General features: G+C 36.4%; 1 protein-coding gene across 1 annotated transcript; it reads left to right on the top strand.

The window, feature by feature from the left end:
• The first annotated feature begins 135 nt into the window (after positions 1–135).
• LOC133527596 (Golgi pH regulator) lies at positions 136–19,809 on the top strand. Its single transcript, XM_061864669.1, has 9 exons — positions 136–481; positions 665–828; positions 3,919–4,025; positions 4,655–4,758; positions 6,583–6,704; positions 7,603–7,826; positions 10,909–11,090; positions 15,555–15,740; positions 18,090–19,809. Exons 1-9 carry the CDS (start codon positions 440–442, stop codon positions 18,348–18,350), a joined length of 1,392 nt encoding a protein of 463 aa, XP_061720653.1. The 5' UTR covers positions 136–439; the 3' UTR covers positions 18,351–19,809.
• Positions 19,810–21,743: the final 1,934 nt, after the last annotated feature.

Genomic DNA, 21,743 nt, shown 5'->3' with positions numbered 1-21,743 from the left:
ACGCAAATAAAATTATATCGGGAAATATTTTATCATTTTTTGTGATGGATAATTTATTCAACTCGTATTATAAATATAATTAAATTATTTCTTAGGATTCATTTAACGAATTCTACTACTTTATGATAATAATACTGATAAGACATACTATTTTTCAGGTGGTGTTGTTTTAGGGGAAAAGGAGCGTATTATGGAACGTAGATAAACTGTTTAAGCCGATGTAAAAACTGCTGAAAAAATAACACTTCATCAAATGATTAGGCGTTTGATTAGTTATACGTCAACGTCAGATCTGATCTGACATAACATAACACTTCCACTTTGATTTGATTGAATGCAAGCGGGTAGTGATAGCAATGCAATCTGTATAAATATTTCACGAATTATCATACAAAACACATAAGCTGTATATGTATAGGGTCCTACATAAAGCAGAAAAATGACTTTCTTCGAAGACACTTTGATAATCCTGATTTCTCAGGTATAACTATGTAATAATGTACATTTGTAAAGTACGCATTTTTTCTGCTTTTACGCGTACTTTCCTCCGTCATTTATACATGTAATTACGGAAGTTTATTCTTAATACGTAGTGCAGTTAATTTCTGACATATCATATAATCGATTATGTACTTTTATTAACGTTAAGAAGTATGTTTTCCAGACGGTGTTCTTTGTAGGCGGTTGGATATTCTTTGTGAAACAATTGTTTCGCGATTATGAAGTTCACCATACGCTGGTGCAGTTAATTTTTTCAGTGACCTTCGCATTGAGCTGCACTATGTTTGAATTGATCATATTTGAGATCATAGGATACTTGGATTCAAGGTAAACAAATCATTATTTTCCAATTTTATTTGTTTAGGTCTTCAGTTGAATAACCATTTGTCATTCAAGCTGTTATGGAAAATAAAAGTACAGAAAGTACATTCTGGATGAATTGTTTCATTGTATACTTAATAATTACCTACAATGGGCATGTCAGTAGCAAATAGTTAAGCAAAATTTATAATATAGTGCTGAAATCTATTACTAGTTTAGTTGGATGTAAATTTTATACAAATCTTAAGAGAAGGTTAATTGAAGAATGTTACTATTCATTAAATGATTTCCTTAATAAAAATAATTTATGATAATTGACATATTTATTAGATTGCCTGACATTTAGTTTTAATTATTGCCTTATTTTTACAATTTATATAAATTTAGATTTAATACTAGTCAAGTTATTAATAGGAAGGGAGGCGAATAGGGGAATTTTCGGTAATACTCGAGCGTGGCAGTTTAAGATATGAGAGATACCTTGGACCTAATAGAACAACCTTGTAAAGTATTTAGCTCTATATGTAGTGACGCGCGCCTAGGATAGACGATCAGATTAGTAAAAAAAATTGATAGTCTGAAATACTCGAGCGCGTCAGATTAAGATATTGGGGGTTGATTTTAGTGTTTTAAGACTAAATTTAACTAATCTGACGATAAGTCCTTGACGCCGCCGAGTTATAGGGTCGCGAACTTGTAAAAAAAAAAAGTTAATCCGGCATTCTCGAGCGCGATTTAATTTATTTTTATTTTGAAGAATATAATCTAAAACTTACTAAAAATACAAAATCTGCCGGTTTCCGCATGACCGGAAGTGTGGAGGAGCCATTTCGTCTTCCGAAAAACGCGTTGCGGCATATAAGTCGCGAACGATACATTTTACAAAAAAAAAGTTTAAATAAACAAAAAAGGTAATTTTATTTTACACAAAAAACCTCTTTACATTTTTGTCCAAACTTAAAACTTTTTGACTTGAAGCATCATAAAAACTCAAACTCCCGGTTTTTTGAGTATATCTCGAAAACAGGGTGTTAAAAAAAATTGATATGAAATAACGATGATTAAATTATGTGACTTTTATTATATCTCTTTTTTTTTTTCTAAAGCTTCTCGACAATTTTCGTGGACTCGGAAAAAGTATACAAAAGTATTATTAACATGTACAGTTTCATGTATGTATTCGTATTCGTATTCGCGGGCTGGGTTTCCGCAACTCGACGTCGCAATTCGCGCCTATTTTGCGTGATGGTGGGTTGACGGCACTACTCCTGCCAACCCAACTCTACCAGGAAGCCTAGCAGACCCTTAATGTTGCCGACGACTTCTGGGAGAGACCCCGGGGAACCGAGGTATTGTGCCCGGTATTCTGCCACCCCTGGGCATTCAAGAATGACGTGGGCGGCTGTCTCCTCCTTCTCCATGCACGCTCTGCAGAGGGTGCTATCTGTAACACGTAGGGTTAGTAGGTGTTTGTTTAGTGGGGCGTGGCCGGTTATGGCTCCAGTCAAAAGCCGGAGCTGTGGCCTCTTCAGCTGTCTCAGCCTCCTCGACAAACCGGGGTCGATTGTCGGGAGGACCTCCTTCGCCTGCCTGCACGTGCCTAGGTTAGACCAGTACTGTTGGTGTTTTACCTTGGTGTTGCATCTCAGCATATTGCCTGGGTATCCCGTCAGTCACCGCTTCTATTAGCGGTTCCTTACCTATCGCCTCGTAGAGGATCTCGGTGTGTGGTACCCTAGGTGGTCTCCAGAGATTAGATTTTTTGAGACGTACCGCCGAAGCTAGCGCTTCCTGTTGTATAAAGAGGTGCAGCGGCGGCAGGCCCAGTAAAGCTTCCAGGGCCGCGGTTGGTGTTGTCGTCATGCAGCCCGTAGTCGCCAAACAGGCCAACCTCTGGAGTCGTTGTAGTTTAGCTTCAACTGTGGATAGTTTGGTGCGTGGCCACCAAACTATTGCACCGTAGCTTATTATTGGTCGTATGACTGCCTGGTAAAGCCATAGAGTTATCTTTGGGGTTAGCCCCCAGGTTCTACCCACCATTCTACGACATTGCCAGAATACGACTGTGGCTTTGTCAATTTTGCCGTTTAAGTGATTACTCCAATTCAATTTGCTGTCAAGTATTACCCCTAAATACTTTACCTCCGCAGATAGTTGGAGTTCAGTGTCGAACAGTTTGGGAAGGCAGAAGTTTCCCAAGTTGCGTTTGTTGGTGAACATAACCAGCTCAGTTTTGTTGGGATTGACTGAGAGTTCGTTGTTAATACACCAGCGCTCCACGATGGCTAGTGCAGAGCGGGTAACATCGCATACCGTAGGTACCTGAATGATTGCCGCTCGTCAGTATCACTATGTCGTCAGCATAGCCGATTGTGTAATAGTGATTATTGTTTAGTGTGGTGATCAGGTCATTCACCACCAGGTTCCATAGTAGTGGTGATAGGACTCCTCCTTGGGGGCATCCTTTTGCCACTAATGCTTGTTGTGTTTCGCCCGTCTCGAGTTTGATGGTTCGTTGGCTCAACATGTTGTTTATCCATTCTGTCGTAACTGCATTCGCGCCATGTCTTACCATTGCTGCTGTAATGCTGCTGAACCTGGTCCTGTCGAAAGCCCCTTCTATGTTTATGAATGATGAATATCTGACGCGCTCGAGAATGCCCAAGTAAATGTTTTTTTTAACATTTTTGAAAAACCGTACACGCCAAACCCACCGCTAAAATGGTTTTTACCATACGAGCTTTTCTTTTCGAAATTATTTTATCTTTCGATTTTGATAGGTCTCGACGGCGCCGTTGAATTACGCCATTTAGCTACCTCGCCTCCCTAACTATAATGATTTAATTTCTTTTTTTTCTTGCTCTCGGCTCTTAAATATTTTTAATTGTATATAAGTATGTGTACATGTTGCATGTTGGAAGAAACTTTAGTTATGTGTTTATTTTGCATTCAACTAAATGTGTGATACTTTTTATTTTATAATATTTAAGACCTTTTGTTAACCACATTTAACACAAATAAAGAACTTTACTTATTTACTTACTTACTATCAGCCGCATTGTATTTTAACGAAACTATTGTATCTTTTGTTTTCAGTTCCCGCTACTTTCACTGGAACCTAGGACTGTACTCCTTACTGTTCATGGTGATTGCCCTGCTACCATTTTACATTGCGTACTTCTGCATCAGCAACATCAGATTTGGTAAATTACTCTCAATCCAGTTCATAACATCTAAATGAATAGAGAGTAATATTGCAATGTTCTACTGCCAGAAGCAGCACTGTAAACCATAGAGTAACTTAAATAAACTATGCCTTAAACAGTTTTTTGACAAGTTTTTACAGATATTTTGTAATGAATAAATATGACAATGCAGCAAGGTGGTTTGTTTATAATTTGTGGCTAGTGGCGCCCTACACAGCTTTGCGTTATATTTTCTATTAATATTGGTACATTATTGGTATTAAATTCCTGTACAAAATGTTAAAAACATATTATATAAGAATGTTGCTGCTTCTGCTGGAGATTTAGGGTCTCCCTTTTTATTATATTAGTTTGTGGCATCATTACATTTTCATCACTCCATATTTGTCAAAAAATATTTATATCTTATAAATAAATCTTTTTTTACAAGATATTATTTGGAACTTGTCTCACAGACAAGATATTGCTGTTTAAAAAAAATAATAGTTGTTAATGTATAGATAATACATAGTTGTTGGAATTCCAGTTAGATTTATTTATCTCACACATTTTCTTTGATAACAAAAGTACAATTGTTTTCTCTTTTCTTATACAATATAATAAAAAATAAAATATGTGTGTTGCAGTGTCCCAGAACATGATAAGGCCACTAACAGTATTTGTGTGGTTCATCTATCTCTATTTCTTCTGGAAAATTGGTGATCCATTTCCTATATTGAGTCCAAAACAGGTGAGGCCCTTTTACTCCTAGCATATTGCTTGTCCTAGCCACTTTGAGATCAGACCCAACATGCAAAATGAAAAACTGAAATGAATTAATAAGCTCGTGTCATCCACGATGACATGCAGATTTGTCAAATCTAACCTTTAATAACATGACAATACAAGTCAAGGTATGCTTCTTCGTGAATGACACGATTTATAAAGGTGAGAGTCAGAATGGCGGGTGTACCTAAATAAAATTAAATGAAAACCATACCATATTTTTGTACCTAATTTGTACTATTTAGTACCGCCTTTAAAAAAAATTGTACCTCCGGTACTTAAAGTTATCACCAAAAAACAGGTCACCCGCCATCCTGACAGTCAGAATGGCGGGTGTACTTTATTACGCTATGTTCCCGTGGTTATTGATAAATTCTATAAAAGCCAAATTTTTGTACCTTCATATTCAATTATAATAAGAGTCATTTTATTTTTGGTTTCCAAGTTTTACTCATTTTATATTTTGCTTTCTATTACAATTTTGCAGGCGTTATAATTTTTCAAATTATCGTTTTCATTTTTAAGAAAAAACGCTAAGTTACAATTATTTTTATTACGCCAGGATTTAGTACCTTTAATGTTTAATCTGTTAAGTTCAAATAACTCAGTAAATCATGTCTTAAAAAAGGCTAGGCGCCAATTCAAAGAAATCTTCCTAAGAAAAATCATTTTTAAGACATGATTTTCTGAGCTATTAGAACTTAACAGATTAAACATTAAAGGTACTAAATCCTGGCGTAATAAAAATAATTGTACCTTAGCGTTAAAAAAGGCTAGGCGCTAATTCAAAGAAATCTTCCTAAGAAAAATCATTTTTAAGACAGCAGCAGCTTCCTCGCTCAACGCATCAGTCTAACGATCCAGCGAGGAAATGCTGCCAGCGTCTTCGGTACTATGCCGCAGGGGCCATTTTTAGATTTATTTTAGTTTTATTTTAGATTTAATTTAGTCATATTTTAGTTTTAGTTTACATTATTAATTGTTTATAAGGTTATATTATTGTACTAATAAATGTTTAATATATTAAAAAAAAAAAAATTAAGACATGATTTTCTGAGTTATTTGAATTTAACAGATTAAACATTAAAGGTACTAAATCCTGGCGTAATAAAAATAATTGTACCTTAGCGTTTTTTCTTAAAAATTAAATCGATAACTTGAAAAATTATAACGCCTGCAAAATTGTAATAGCAAGCAAAATATAAAATGAGTAAAACTTGGAAAGCACAAATAAAATGACTCGTATTATAATTGAATATGAAGGTACAAAAAAGGTACAAAAATTTGGCTTTTATAGAATTTATCAATAACCACGGGAACATAGCGTAATAAAGTACACCCGCCATTCTGACTGTCAGGATGGCGGGTGACCTGTTTTTTGATCATAACTTTACGTACCGTGAGGTACAATTTTTTTTAAACGAGGTACTAAATAGTACAAATTAGGTACAAAAATATGGTATGCTTTTCATTTGATTTTATTTAGGTACACCCGCCATTCTGACTCTCACTCTATAAAGTTGTAAAATCTTTCAGATATTTATTTTATTTATTCTTGAAAAGCGTGAAGTCTAAGAAAAAAAATTGCTTGCAAATTTGACAGAGCTGTAGATGGCGCCATGGCGCCATAAGGTTTATAATAATATTTTAACTTTTTACAACCAAAATGACCACATAATAGTAATGTATATTGAGTCATACAACGCAATCTACATTGGCTGTCAAATTTCAACCATGAATTTGTATTAATCTAATGTTATTCTTAAGTATTTGTATTGTTATATTACAGGGTATATTTTCGATAGAGCAAGGTGTGTCGCGAATAGGCGTCATTGGAGTGACTGTGATGGCTCTCCTCTCTGGGTTTGGTGCTGTTAACTATCCATATACCTCTATGGCTATATTTATAAGGTAACTCCTTAATGTAATTAAAATTTAATACACTTTTATGCAGTTGGGTTTTATAGTATTATTATTTTCAAGAGCTGCCAATCGTCACTTTTAGACATATTTACTTACTTTACGGGCCTGATTTAGTTAAATTTTGTTTTATCCCTTTCTTACAAATACATAAGTCAAAATGACAGATAAAGACAAGCGATTTATAGCTAATTCAGGCCAGTAAGGCGTTTATGAATAACGCCAGTAATCTCTAACAGCTCGACTTTGATATGGCGAGTCGGCGCCGCATCCCGGCGTTTTTATCTCGTGTTTAGCCACTTGTTGCTGCGTAATGTCGAAGTTTCTGAGCCAAGCGCTTCCCATGTCTTAAGCCATGTTTTCGCAACCAGCCTTCCCTTGTATACAAGTAGATGAGAGGGAGGGCAAGAAAAATATTTGTGGAGGATAAGGCATCAAGCCAACCTGGATACTTTACATAAACATACAGTGTACACACTAAGGGCCAGTTGCACCAACGATATTTAGCGGCCTGATCCACGTCAGACAGCAGTAAGGTATGAAACTTGCCATACAATAAAATTTAGCGAACGCTTTAACGGTGACAGACGGTTTGGTGCAACCGACCCTAAGATAGACCCCACACTAGCGTCTTTTGAGCGTCGGCGCTGTGAAAAATGGTGCCGCTATGCAGTTGCGCCAAATTTGCATCAAGCAGCAGCCATAGAGTTGACTAGGCGCTGACGCTCTGGAGAAGCTATAGATCGTTCGCGTTAAGAATGTAGTAAAATAAAATCGGGTGGCCCTAAATTTATAATACCAGTGGTTACTTATTCTGATAAAGTGATTTTCATAGTTCAATTTAATTAGGTACTTAACCAAAATTGATTGAAACCTCATTTTTGTACAGACCTGTCACCCAAGCCGATGTCCTATCAATAGAGAAGAAATTACTTCAAACAATGGACATGATATTAGTTAAAAAGAAAAGGATAGCACTAGCGGAAGCTAACAACGTCGGAGGGAGACAGCAATATGGCTTGTTGGACCAAGCAAATAAGAACAAGGGATTTTGGACGAATATTTTGTCGAGTGTTGGCAGCATCGCCAATCCGCTTAGTCATAGCTCAGAGAGTAAGTTGTCTAAATGCTTTTACATATTTTTTCTTTTCTAGTGTGTATGAGATTTGGTGTAGGTACTTTTCTTATTTTGAACTCTTATGACTTTGTGATAAGGTTCAAAATCTATTAAACTCCTCATGGCGTGGCTTGGTGGCTTCCTTATTTTGTATCCTAAACAATTATTGTTTTGAATTTGAATACATAACATAAAATTTAACGATACATTCACATTAGGGTGATGTAAATCATTGCAGTTGCACTAACGCATCTTTCACTTATTGTTCCTGCTGTTGTGGTAAAATTAGTTATTCCAATTACCTACAAATTACCCTGTAAATCGGTGAGATTTCCCTATTATTACTGACTTTCATATTGTTACCTCATCCCGTTATAGACTATAGATAATATCATTACCCTAACCAAATTCAGCATAATCTAGAGAATGAAAACCAATCTATCGCTAGCGTATCTAATCCTTTACAGAAAATTCTAACTGAATCGGTTGATACGTTTTGGGAATAACTAAAACTATTTGACTAAGGGCTCATTTAGACGATGCGCTAATGCGAGTTTAGATTTCGGATTGTGATTTCATCCAATTCAGCCGACCAATCTAATGTATACATAATGAAACTCGCATGCTAGTTATCGCACCGTGCTAATAAGCCCTAACACAAACGTGGCTGTACATCCTAAACGCGTGGGATAAAACTTCAGAACTACCTAGTTGGTTACTAAATTCTGTTACTGCAATAATCTTGATCTACATAAAATATTCGAACGAAAGTTGAATAAACTATATATTAAAATGAAGTACACAAAATCAGGAATTACATATGACAATATCATTCAAAATGGCCTCCTCTGGCCTTGACACAGGCCCTCAAACGACGAGGCCAGTCATCAATAGCGGCACGCACGATTGTCATGTCTAATTCCGTCGCTGTCTTAAATATGGCCCGCTTGAGGGAGTCAAGATTTGTGTGGGGTTTAGCACAGGCTTTCTCCTCAATAACCTGCCATATGGCATAATCCAGGGAGTTAAGGTCCGGGCTGGAGAACGGCCAGTCTTCGTGGGCAATAAAGTCAATTTTGTTCCTTCGAAACCAGGCTGGAGTTGTTTTTGCCTTATGTGCAGGAGCTGAGTTCTGTTGAAAGACCCATGGCTGGTTTTGAAATAGCGTGTCGCTTAAGGGCTTCACTATTGGTTCGAGAACGGTTTCCTGGTAAACTTTGGCCCCAGTTTTCACACCTTTTTTCACAGAAATGAACCTGTGTTAGCCCTGAGTATGACACACCCACCCAAATCATCACATAAAAGGGATGATGGCCTCGTTGCACTCTCGGAACAGCCGCAATCGCCTCTTGACTGTTTTTTGCTTACACTCTGTCATTCTGGCGTGAGAGTCAGAATGGCGGGTGTACCGAAATAAAATTAAATGAAAACCATACCATATTTTTGTACCTAATTTGTACTATTTAGTACCTCCTTTAAAAAAAATTGTACCTCACGGTACTTAAAGTTATCACCAAAAAACAGGTCACCCGCCATCCTGACAGTCAGAATGGCGGGTGTACTTTATTACGCTATGTTCCCGTGGTTATTGATAGATTCTATAAAAGCCAAATTTTTGTACCTTCATATTCAATTATAATACGAGTCATTTTATTTTTGGTTTCCAAGTTTTACTCATTTTATATTTTGCTTGCTATTACAATTTTGCAGGCGTTATAATTTTTCAAATTATCGATTTCATTTTTAAGGAAAAACGCTAAGGTACAATTATGTTTATTACGCCAGGATTTAGTACCTTTAATGTTTAATCTGTTAAGTTCAAATAACTCAGTAAATCATGTCTTAAAAAAGGCTAGGCGCCAATTCAAAGAAATCTTCCTAAGAAAAATCATTTTTAAGACATGATTTTCTGAGCTATTAGAACTTAACAGATTAAACATTAAAGGTACTAAATCCTGGCGTAATAAAAATAATTGTACCTTAGCGTTTTTTCTTAAAAATGAAATCGATAATTTGAAAAATTATAACGCCTGCAAAATTGTAATAGCAAGCAAAATATAAAATGAGTAAAACTTGGAAAGCACAAATAAAATGGCTCATATTATAATTGAATATGAAGGTAGAAAAAAGGTACAAAAATTTATTAATAACCACGGGAACATAGCGTAATAAAGTACACCCGCCATTCTGACTGTCAGGATGGCGGGTGACCTGTTTTTTGATGATAACTTTACGTACCGTGAGGTACAATTTTTTTTAAACGAGGTACTAAATAGTACAAATTAGGTACAAAAATATGGTATGCTTTTCATTTGATTTTATTTAGGTACACCCGCCATTCTGACTCTCACATTCTGGCGGTTACAACATTCTGACTGCTTACATGGTGACTGCTTACCATCAGGCGGGCCGTATGCTTGTTTGCCACCGACGTGGTATTAAAAAAAATCTTCAATGGTAAAAATCTGTAAATAGTATTTTTCGGTGGCCATTTTGTGCGTACCGCTTCAATAGCACGCGACTTCTCTCTAGCCTCATAGTCTTTAATCGTCCATTAAGCAAATGACCTTTTTGTCTGCGGTAAGCGTGTAGTGCAAGGTCTTCATTGATAACATTTTCTAAGGCAGCTTCTCTTCACAGACATCTGTATTGCCAACAACTTTTGCTTCCGGACGGGGTTTCTTGCAATTCTCGCCTTCACTGCCTTTATTATAGTTGGGGTCCGAACGGTGCGTGGTCTTCCAGACCTCTTGCGGTCATCGAAGCTCTGAGTACTATTGTATCTATTAATTGTGCGATAAACAAATTGTTTGTTGATTTTTAGGTTTTCAAGCTTCAAAATCATGTTCGGCGGGTGGCCACATTTGTGCAACGCAATTACTGCGATACGATTCTCTTTTAGGCCCCAATTCATTATAGATACGACGAGATAAGCGTTATGTGTGGTATATAATTATAGCTCACAAATCCACCACATTATGTCATGGTTGCAAATCGAGTAACAGAACTTAGTAACCAACTAGGTATTTTGATTACAAAACTTTTTATGATCATCTGTCATTCATCTCATCATTGCAGACATAACTCAGCTCCGCCAAGAAATCGCCGCCCTCGAAGAGCTAAGTCGGCAGCTGTTTTTAGAAGCCCACGATGCCAGAACGGCGCGAGAGAAGGCCGAATGGTCCAAAACCTTCCAGGGGAAGTATTTTAACTGCCTCGGTTACTTCTTCTCGCTCTATTGCATTTGGAAGATATTCATTGTAAGTATTTAATAGCTAGCTCTTTCCTGCGACGACAGACTGCAGGATATTTTTGTTAAAAAAGCTACTTGCTTGAGCGATAACGACAACAGCTAGCGATTAGCGATACATATATATGTCCCTGACAGTTTGCCCTTCGGGATTTGAAGCAACCTAACGAACCTATCCTAACTAGGTATCTATTGGCTTATTGTGACTACCGTCAAAACATAACACAGGAATATTACGGTCTGCCTGATTTTACGATCGGCCGCCGACATATATGTACAGTTGTGTACATATATGTCGGCAGTATAATAGCAGTACATAAGAAAATGTAAATTAAGGGAAAACTATAACTTTAGATCAATAATATTGTATCTTTATATAATTATTCTGCATTACGATATTGTTTCAAAATTAACTGTAACCTTTACTTAAATGATATTGGAAGAAAAAAAAAATATCATGAAAATCGGCTGTTTTTACTAAGTAGGAAATTCCTATAAAAACGTAAAACCCTACGAAAAAAATACAATTGTGTACTATAATTTTAATTTAGAATCTTTCCTTTTATTTCCAATCAAAGCTTTACATCTAAACCCAAGTCATCCAGAAAAAAATAAACTGCTATAAGACGATCTTCGTCGTAGAGTGTACTGCTATTATATTGTACTGCTAATATTGCAAACAACTGTACATCTACTTACGTTTTTTGTCCAAGAAAATAGTCGAAAAATATTCTTACTTTGAACCAATAACATAGACAAAGGAATTCGCCTGTCATGTGAAGTGAACAGTGATCGATTTGCGTTAATATAAGCATCCCTGTTATTTATATGTGATCTACATCTAGATCGACAATAATGACCAGTCATACTATCGGTGTCATTTGTTCGACGTTTTCAGAATTTTAGGTATACCTTCAGTTGCTAGCAATAACGCCCAACTACGGATCTATATAACCACCAAAGACACGACAGCGAACTTTAAGCTTTATAAGGCAGAGCCGCCATTTCCCACAATGATTTTATATCAAATATCAAATATCAAACATTTATTCAGCAAATAGGCCACAGGGGCACTTTTACATGTCCATTTTTACAAACAATAAATTAAAAAAAAAAACAATTACAAATATCGAATCTATGAAATAATAAATACTTTATTAGAGATGTATACTGTCTCTAAATGTCAAATTACACAAAAAAAACTATGATAAAAAAATAAAACCATAAAATACTAAAATTCTTTAGAGATGTATAAGTCTCTAAGTGTCAGAGATAAAATATAAAAATATATATTAAATTATCCTTAGAGATGTAGAGGGTCGCCAAGGCTTGAATTCTTATATAAATAATTAAAAGACAAAAAAATTAAAACAGACAAGAACCGAATGAAGTGTCTCACGTTAATGTCACTCAAAAGTAAAGTTACATACTTTAACATAACCTGTACCCCGCGTAAGCTTAAACAGACCGGTCTCCACAAACAGCACCCGTTCACGAGTATGACGTGTATCTCAGCCATCGCCTCCCTCAACCTTCATTCGGGAAAGTGGCGACCCGATCAACGACGCCACCGTAAGTAAAGACTTTTAAGCGAGCATGACATGTTCAAGCTGCCGGGTTGTACTAATATAAATATAATAAAAAAAATTGTGACATACAACATTTGTGCTTGTAAGTTACATTAAAGACGGAATAGCGCCACATAAACGCGACTACATATTATTCATAAGGAGTGCCTACCTATAAAACTAAATTATAAATTTAAATTGACTTAGAGATGTATAGGTCTCTAAGTGTCCAAATCATTAAAATAGGTATTAAAATAAAATGAAATTTAAAATAAAATAAAATTTAAAATAAAATAAAATTTAAAATAAAATAAAATCTTAGAGCTGTATAAGGTCTCTAAGTGTCCAAAACTAAAATAATACAATCAAACGAGAACATGATGTTCTCTTGTGTCAGTTCTACTGGACGCTAGTATGGTTATTTCACAGGAAGAAAACGAAAACACTATTACTGACATTTTTATCATACTATCAAGATCAAGCTACTGGCTTAAAGGCATCCTTATCATCTATGAAATCATTCACAGCATAATACGCCTTACTTAACAAAGAGCTCTTAACGTGTGACTTAAATTTGTTAAGAGGCAAATTCACTATATCAGTGGGAACTTTGTTATAAAAACGTGTACAGTTCCCGACGAAAGACGTACTAACCTTACGGAGGCGGTGGGCGGGCACAGCAAGTTTATGCTTGTTTCTAGTGTTATAGTTATGGATATCACTGTTAAGCTTGAATTCGTTAATGTTTTTCCGAACATACATAATATTCTCAAGTATGTATTGAGATGCAACGGTAAGAATGCTTGCATCTTTAAATTTCTCTCTTAGGGATACTCGAGCGCCCAGTCCATAGATGGAACGTACAGCTCGCTTTTGCAGTACAAATATTGTCTGAATGTCTGCCGCTTTTCCCCACAACAGAATTCCATACGACATAACACTATGGAAGTAACTAAAGTAAACCAGCCTGGCCGTCTCTACGTTTGTTAGCTGTCTGATTCTCCTCACTGCATAGGCTGCTGAACTAAGTTTGCCGGCTAAAGTGGCTATATGTGCATGCCATTGCAGTTTTGAGTCTAAAGTGACTCCCAGGAAAACAGTTCGATCTTCAAATTCCAGCGTATCACCTTTTATTTTAATCTTGCTGTTATTTACCTGCTTGACGTTAGGTAGCGTAAATTTGATGCATTTGGTTTTCTTTGCGTTCAAAAGCAAATTGTTTGCCGTAAACCAGTTTAATACGGTAGATAGCGCGTCATTAATGCTCTCGAATCTATTTTCCTTTCTGTTCACTTTAAATATAAGGGAAGTGTCATCTGCAAACAACACTATATCATGTCTTTCTTGCACAACTTTTGGTAGGTCATTGATGTATACCAAAAACAGGAAGGGACCAAGAATTGAACCTTGCGGCACTCCGAGGGCTACCGGGGACCCAGCCGATTGAGTTCCATTAATAACTACTCGCTGAGTTCTATTCGAAAGGTACGATGAGACAAGGTCAAGGGCACTAGCTTTTATCCCATAGTGGCTTAATTTTCTCTTTAAAGTTTCGTGATCAACGCAATCAAATGCCTTCGACAGATCACAGAAAATTCCAATAGCATCTTGAGCTTTTTCCCAAGCGTCAAAGATGTGTTTTAGAAGTACCACACCGGCGTCAGTAGTTGATCGACCTCTGGTAAAACCAAATTGATTGCTATCAAGCAGTTTATTTCTGTTGAAATGTGACGATAGTTGATTTAGAATAAGTTTCTCGAACACTTTGCTTAATGCCGGTAGTATTGAAATAGGTCTAAAGTTTGTGGAGTCGGTTCTTGTTCCTGATTTAAACAACGGGATAATTTTGCTATGTTTCATAATATCTGGAAAAATTCCAGCATCAATGCATCTGTTGAAAATCTCAGCTAAGTATGGTGCAATCGATTCAATAATGGAATGTAATACTTTGACTGACAGACCCCATAGGTCTTCTGTTTTCTTTATATTTAATGACCTAAAAGTCTTAAGAACTATGTTCGGAGTGACATACGAAAATTTGAAAATTTCTGTACATTCCGCCACATTTGTCTTCAAAATTTCTTCAGCGACGTCTGGCGATGAATTAAGAGACTTTGTTGTTTCTACCGGTATATTCGAGAAAAACCGCTCAAAATGATCTGCCACTTCACGGTCAGAACTTACTAAAGTGTCAGCAATTCGTACGGTGTAGTGCGGATCCTTCATCTTACGTTTTCCAGTTTCATTGCCGATTACTTGCCATACAGTTTTAACTTTATCACTAGAACTTAGGATCTTTTTGGACAAATAATCAGCTTTAGCGGCGACACACATCATCTTAAAAGATTTAGAAAAATTCTTAACGTACTCCAGAAATTCCGGCCTTTTATCAGTTGCTTTTAAATCATACAAGTCGTATAGTCGGCGTCTTTTCTCGTGAATATCCGGCGTAGCCCAGTCGCAAAATTTAGTCTTGGCCTTGCCTTTCACCTTCTTCTGAATGAAACAGGCATCAAATTCCGTTTTAATACAGTTAAACAACTCGGAACTCAAACAGTCAGGGTTATCCTGATTACATGAAAGACAACATAATTGTTTAGTGATTTTACGATTGAATAAATCTAGGCGCTTTTCGGAAATCGGCCTGCACATGGTATCTAGAGGAATTTCTTCAGTTTTCCCGCTGAAAGACGCTTTTAATCCACAGTGATCAGAACTTAGGTTGTTATTAACAGATTTACTAATCGCATCCTTGTTACTAAAGATGTTATCTATACATGTAGCACTGGTTGCTGTGATTCGAGTAGGCTCACAAAATACATTGACTAAATTGAAGGATTTAAAAGTATTTAATAACCTTTGAGCTTTATTTCAAAGATATATGACTGGTTTAACATTTGTTTCAGTCTACGATAAACATAGTCTTCGACCGCGTGGGTAAGAAAGACCCAGTGACCCGAGGCCTAGAGCTGGTCGTCCATTGGCTCGGGCTCAGCATCGATGTCGCCTTCTGGTCGCAACACGTGTCCTTCATCCTCGTCGGCTGCATCGTGCTCACCAGCATACGCGGCCTGCTGCTCACTCTCACTAAGGTACGCACGTCGCTTCAGTATGTAAGCGAGACAGCGCTATGCAAGATGAATAGTGCCTTATTGTATTGTACAGTTGAGTTCATAAATATGTAAACTTTTACAATTGGGCTGGCGCCTATTTTGCGTGAAGAGCGCCTTAGTATGAGGACTGAGTGGACGCTCGAAGCGGAGGGTTCGGCGGGGCGTGCAGCGTGGCGTCGGGCTCACAAGTGATTTGAGCAGCGGGCACTAAGGCCGCTGCTATACGTTTGCTTTTGTTGAACATGCACGCCGCACGCCCCGCCCCGCTGCACGCCCAACTCTAGCGTCCACTCAGGCCTTACACTAAGGTATGCTCGATAGTATTCGGCCGCGTGGGTAATAGCTATACGTACGTTCTCGACAAACTGAAAACGGTAAAATATAGAGATACTACTCCTAAAAATACGTGTGATACTACATTGGATTTGTAATGATGTCTAGAAAAATGTATTCGAGTCCTTTATTTAGCATTAGCCAGGCTGACGCAACTAGGAACAAAATAAGTTTTGTATGGAACTTGTTTCGCAAATCTTTGCCAACGAAGATAAATAAAACGTCAATGCTATTTATTCTGTCAAGTTTACATCAAGTCAACTGTCAGCCTAATTGTTTTGTTTGTTATGAAGGCTTCAATGTTTTGTTCGGTTATTTCGTGCAATTTCTTTATTATTTAGTTAAAATATCGAAAATAGCGAACCGTGATCAGAGTAAAGAGCGACTTTGTTACAATGCCACCGAGAAAACGGTTTACTAAGTGTGAAATATGTGGCAAGCGAGCCACTCGAGAAAATCACGAAAAAAGGAATTTTATGGCGAAATTTCCCTTGGATAAAGACCGGTACGTATTGCATTGGATACCTTTGACCTTATTTTAGTGCCTGGTGTTTTAAAGCCTGCTTTAAACACATCGAAAATTTGATATTTTATATTATTTTTAGTTGTGAACTAGGGATGTACTAAAACTATCGATAATTGTATGTTTATTTGTATATCAGTGTAAGTAATAAAATTAAATATGTGAAATTTCCTGAGAACTTCATGCAATATGACACAAAATTAATTCGTCGAAGATTTTCAGTGGAAAATTATCTATCATCTTTACATTAATGGTCATTATTTGATATATATTTTTAATCTAGTAATGATTTAATATATTAATCTGAAATGTAAGTAAATTAATCTCTCTTTTTGTGATCAATAAAAAATATTATACGACATTATTACACAAATTGACTTAATCCCATAGGAAGCTCAATAAGACATGTGTTGTGCGTACTTAGACAACGATATATACATATAAATACATAGAAAACACACATGACTCAGGAACAAATACGCATCACACAAATAAGTGCCCGTATCAGGATTTGAACCTGGGACCATCGGCTTCATAGGCAGGGTTACTGCCCAGTAGGCCAGACCGGTTCTCATGATTATGTTATGTTGGTATTATGGTTCCTTGACAGTTCTTTGTCGTAGATTTTGGTAATGATTTGTGAAACAAACGGATTCCACTCGCTAGTATGGAAGTCCCGTCTCTTAAAACGTAGTGATTATATGCTTTTTTTCTTCTTTATACGAAAAACACCAAAAGTTATTAATAAAAAAAGAGGAAAAAGTAGATGTTTCTTATTTCCTCAATATCTCAACAAAGTATTAATATTTAAGAAATCAAACTCAATATTATAAGAGGAGGATATTTCCAATTGAAAATTCCATACTTGCAGAACTGTATCTCATTTATTTGTACTTTTTATTCAACGCTTAAAAATAGGTATCCGCGCGTGATTTTGGGATGGGCATCAAAAGCAAGTACGTCACTTTGTATATTTTTAAAAGGTATTAATTGTCTATGCAATTTTTTTTTATAAATTATGGCGTATTCTGAACACTAGAGAATCTATTACCGTTAGAAAAAAAACTTAAAGATTATTTTTCAACAAGTTAGGAAATTGTTTATTCACAAAATTTTCACGAACTTGCTTCTTCATTGTTATAAAATATGTATAAATATCTTTTTGCTTCTTGCAGCCGTTCTTATATACATGCTAAACACGTATTTTTAGGAGTAGTATCTCTATTTTTCACCATTTTCAGTTTGTCGAGTAGACTACTGGTGATCCGTGGTTTGGGATTAGGTACTATTATTTATTCTGTGGTTTTGGGGGCATAACACCATATATTTTTTTATATTTCCCACGACGATCAATTTTATTATCCCATTTTTGTCAAAAAAGAGGTTTCTAAGCAGTTTTCCTATATAAATAATCCAAAGTTTTGGATTCCCCTCAATGTTCCTAACCTAACCAAAATCTATTTCTCTTCCAGTTCTTCTACGCGATATCATCATCGAAGTCATCAAACATCATCGTGCTAATACTCGCACAAATCATGGGCATGTATTTCTGTTCGTCAGTCCTACTGATGCGAATGAACATGCCACCTGAGTATCGCATCATCATCACGCAAGTGTTAGGTGACTTACAGTTCAATTTCTATCACAGGTGGTTCGACGTCATTTTCTTAGTTAGCGCGCTTACTAGTATATTCACGTTGTATTTAGCGCATAAGCAGCCTTCGGTCAGCTAGCTTGACTGGTAGGTTTAGGCATGTTACTTATTTAAAAGTCAGCAGTGAATGCATTACTTATGCGCTTAGAAATTTCAGGACATTGCCTGTTAGCGTCATGTGAAGATTTTTTTGACTGTGTACGGAAGTAAATGATACCGACACTGACTATGTGCACAGTTTAAGAAGGCACTGAACTGAAGTTTGGTTAAGAATTTAAGTAACTTTGTTGTACATATCCTAACTTATATAATATCATATTTTAAAATAGGTTAAAAATCAATTCATGTTGTTAGTTACTCGTACTTTGTATAATATTTTCCTTAACACATTCAGTGCCAATAACACATTGATTTGTTCAAATTTGGCGCAAATGGGGCGCTTGGCACAGAAAATGTTAATTTCACCTCTCAGGTACAAAAGCAACCAAAGTAGTAAATGACATTGATTGTTCAAAAATTGATCGAGTTGTAAAGCAATTTTTTCTTTGTGAAATCAATCATATTAAACAGAGATTGCCTCATTATTATTATTGTGCTGGGTAACTTGCAGTTTAACTTTTATCGTTGACGGTTCGCTACAATTCAGTAAAATTTGTTCGTTTTATAAAAAAAAGTGTGAAACATGATATGATGCATAAATTCCAGGGGGGGGGGGGGGTCTCACCGTAGCTGACATTGTAAATGTACCTAGTGACCTAAGTGCTATTGTTGTAAAAAATAACTAGAATTACTTTCGTTAGTACAGGTAAAGATAATTTGTAATGGAGGTGTATTGTCAAAGAAAACTCTAGCCACGTCAATTTACTGCCATCTCTCAACACTTTCAGAACGCCATTTGACTTTGATCCTTATTCTTTCACTGATGTATTAAATTTGTTAAATATCAAAAAATGCCGCCATCTTACCGGGCACAACCTAAAGGTTATGTACGGCGCCTTCGCTGGAAACGATGTCGCTATACCTTTGGCCTTCGATCTATTAGATGGCGCCACTTTTTGATATCTAAAAAAATTAACACATAGGTATCAGTGTAAGAATAAGGATCAATAGTCGAATCGCGTTCCAAAGGGGCCCACTGATTAACAGTCCGCCAGACTATGGAAGGTAGGAATAGAAACTCCATATACCAAAAAGTGTCCGACAAAAAACCATAAATAGGTGGCGCTACAATACCTAGAATACGTCACTCCGTCAATAACTTTTTGCGTCTCTCCACTCACTGAGGCGTCCTCAAAATTTCCTTCCTCTTCAAACCAAAATAACTCTCGCTTGTTCACTTTTACTCCCGTTGTTAGATTACGCTGATACTGTTTTCTTGGACCTTAGTGAGGAGTTACTGGACAAACTCGAGCGATTGCAAAATATTTGTATTCGATATATTTTCGGTCTACGTAAGTTTGATCATGTATCCCAGTTTCGATCTCAGCTTGGCTGGCTTCCGAATCGTCGTCGACGAGATGGGCATGTCCTATCATTGCTTTTCAATGTTCTATTCAATCCTGCTTCGCCACCTTACCTTTCCGAAAGGTTTAGTTATTTAGCTGCTGGTAGTGGTCATCGCCTTCGATCAAGCACCAATCTTTCACTCACAATTCCTTCCAATACGACGCGCACATACAAGAAATCCTTTACTGTACATGCCGTTAAGTTATGGAACGAGATTCCGGTGTCCGTGAGGCAATCCCAATCTGTAGCATCACTCAAGGAGAAGCTTAAAAAATTGTGGCTTTCCGATACTTTGGTTACGACTTACTAGTTCCATCGAGAACTTCTACTTTTTAATTTCCTTTACTTTTCTGGTTCGAATTCATATCTATTTATATTATATATTGAATATTTATTTATTTTTATTTATATATATATATATATATGTATGCATTATTTTTTATGGTTATTTTTCTATCTATGTATATTTGTATCAATGATTCAAAACGTGCATTTCATTAATTTCAGTGATTGTACACTTTTGTTTGTGTTTGTCATTCATTCACCGTTACTTCTGTTTTACTCATTTCCTCAAAGGTTAACTGGAAGAGATCCCATACAGGGATAAGTTCGCCTTTGTTGTATTTAATTTACTCTGTAACTGTGTTTTTCGTGGTTTTATTTTCTATGTACAATAAAGTATATACATACATACATAACGCCTAGGTTCTTAGCTACTCTAGAGAGATTTGGAACTAATATTTATAGCTGACTGGCGGACACTTTTGCAACAGTTCTGCCTATGGAGATTCTGTTCGTTGTCTCTACCTTCCATACGCCAGACGATATCGACCTGTCAGTTAGAACATAATGTTGACAGTTCCGAACAACTGACAGGCCGATACCGTCCGGCGGACTGTTAATCATTGGGCCGTTTTAAAGTTTTAATCATGTGTCGAAATTTACTGTGACTACAAAGTTATCTTTGAAAATCCACCTCTATTTCAAATTCTCTTTGGTACAGGCAAAGATAATTCGAAATAGAGGTGGATTGTCAAAGTAAACTTTGTAGTCACAGTAAATTTACTGTCATCTTTCAACACATGATTAAAACTTTTAGAACGCCATTTGACTTTGATTGAAACGATGCCGTCATACCTTTGGCCTATGCTCTATTAGATGACGCCACTTTTTAATATTTAATAAATTTAATACATGTCAGAAAGAATAAGGATCAAAGTCAAATGGCGTTCTAAACGTTTTAATTATGTGTCGAAAGATGGCAGTAAATTTACTGTGACAACAAAGTTCACTTTGACAATCCACCTCTATTTCAAATTCTCTTTGGTACAGGATACTTAAATTATTACTGTACATATATGAGTCTGATAAGTGATAAGTCATTTAACTTATGTTGTATAATAATTCTTCTAAGAGTTCTGTTCGAGCAACGTTTATTTAGCGATCTGTTTCATCCTGTTGTTAATTAAATTGTTGCAATGAATTTGTACCTACCTTCGAGCAACACCGGGAAGGGAGACGGCATTCATACTATTTCTTCTCTGCCGAAGCATAGGTACAACTGTACTCGTCCGTACACAAAAAGAGATCGAGGTGTGCAAGATTTGTCTTTGACGTGTGTCATTTTCTATGTATTTGTGTCGTCATTACAGATTGGATTTTGTATGCAGTGAGTGAGAAGCGCGACTGTGTGCACGTTTGCCCCCGCAAACAATTGCAAAATGATTTGTTCGGTAAGATATCGCTTAGGCCCCTCCCTTCCGACGTGTCGGAACTGTCGAAAGCCGGTGTTGCTCGAAGGTACCTACACAATTATCGAAGTGAATTATAAAATACAAATGTATCATAGACCCATCTGTTTCATTAATCCTTTTTATATGATTATATATGATGAATATAACTTTATAAGGATCTAAAATAGTCTTATACTTTTTAGGTTGTGTAGTCCATCTTAGTAAAACAAACA

The sequence above is a fragment of the Cydia pomonella genome, chromosome 18, assembly GCF_033807575.1.
Source record: "Cydia pomonella isolate Wapato2018A chromosome 18, ilCydPomo1, whole genome shotgun sequence".
Taxonomy (NCBI): Eukaryota; Metazoa; Arthropoda; class Insecta; order Lepidoptera; family Tortricidae; genus Cydia; species Cydia pomonella.
This window is presented reverse-complemented; position numbering and strand designations above follow the sequence as displayed.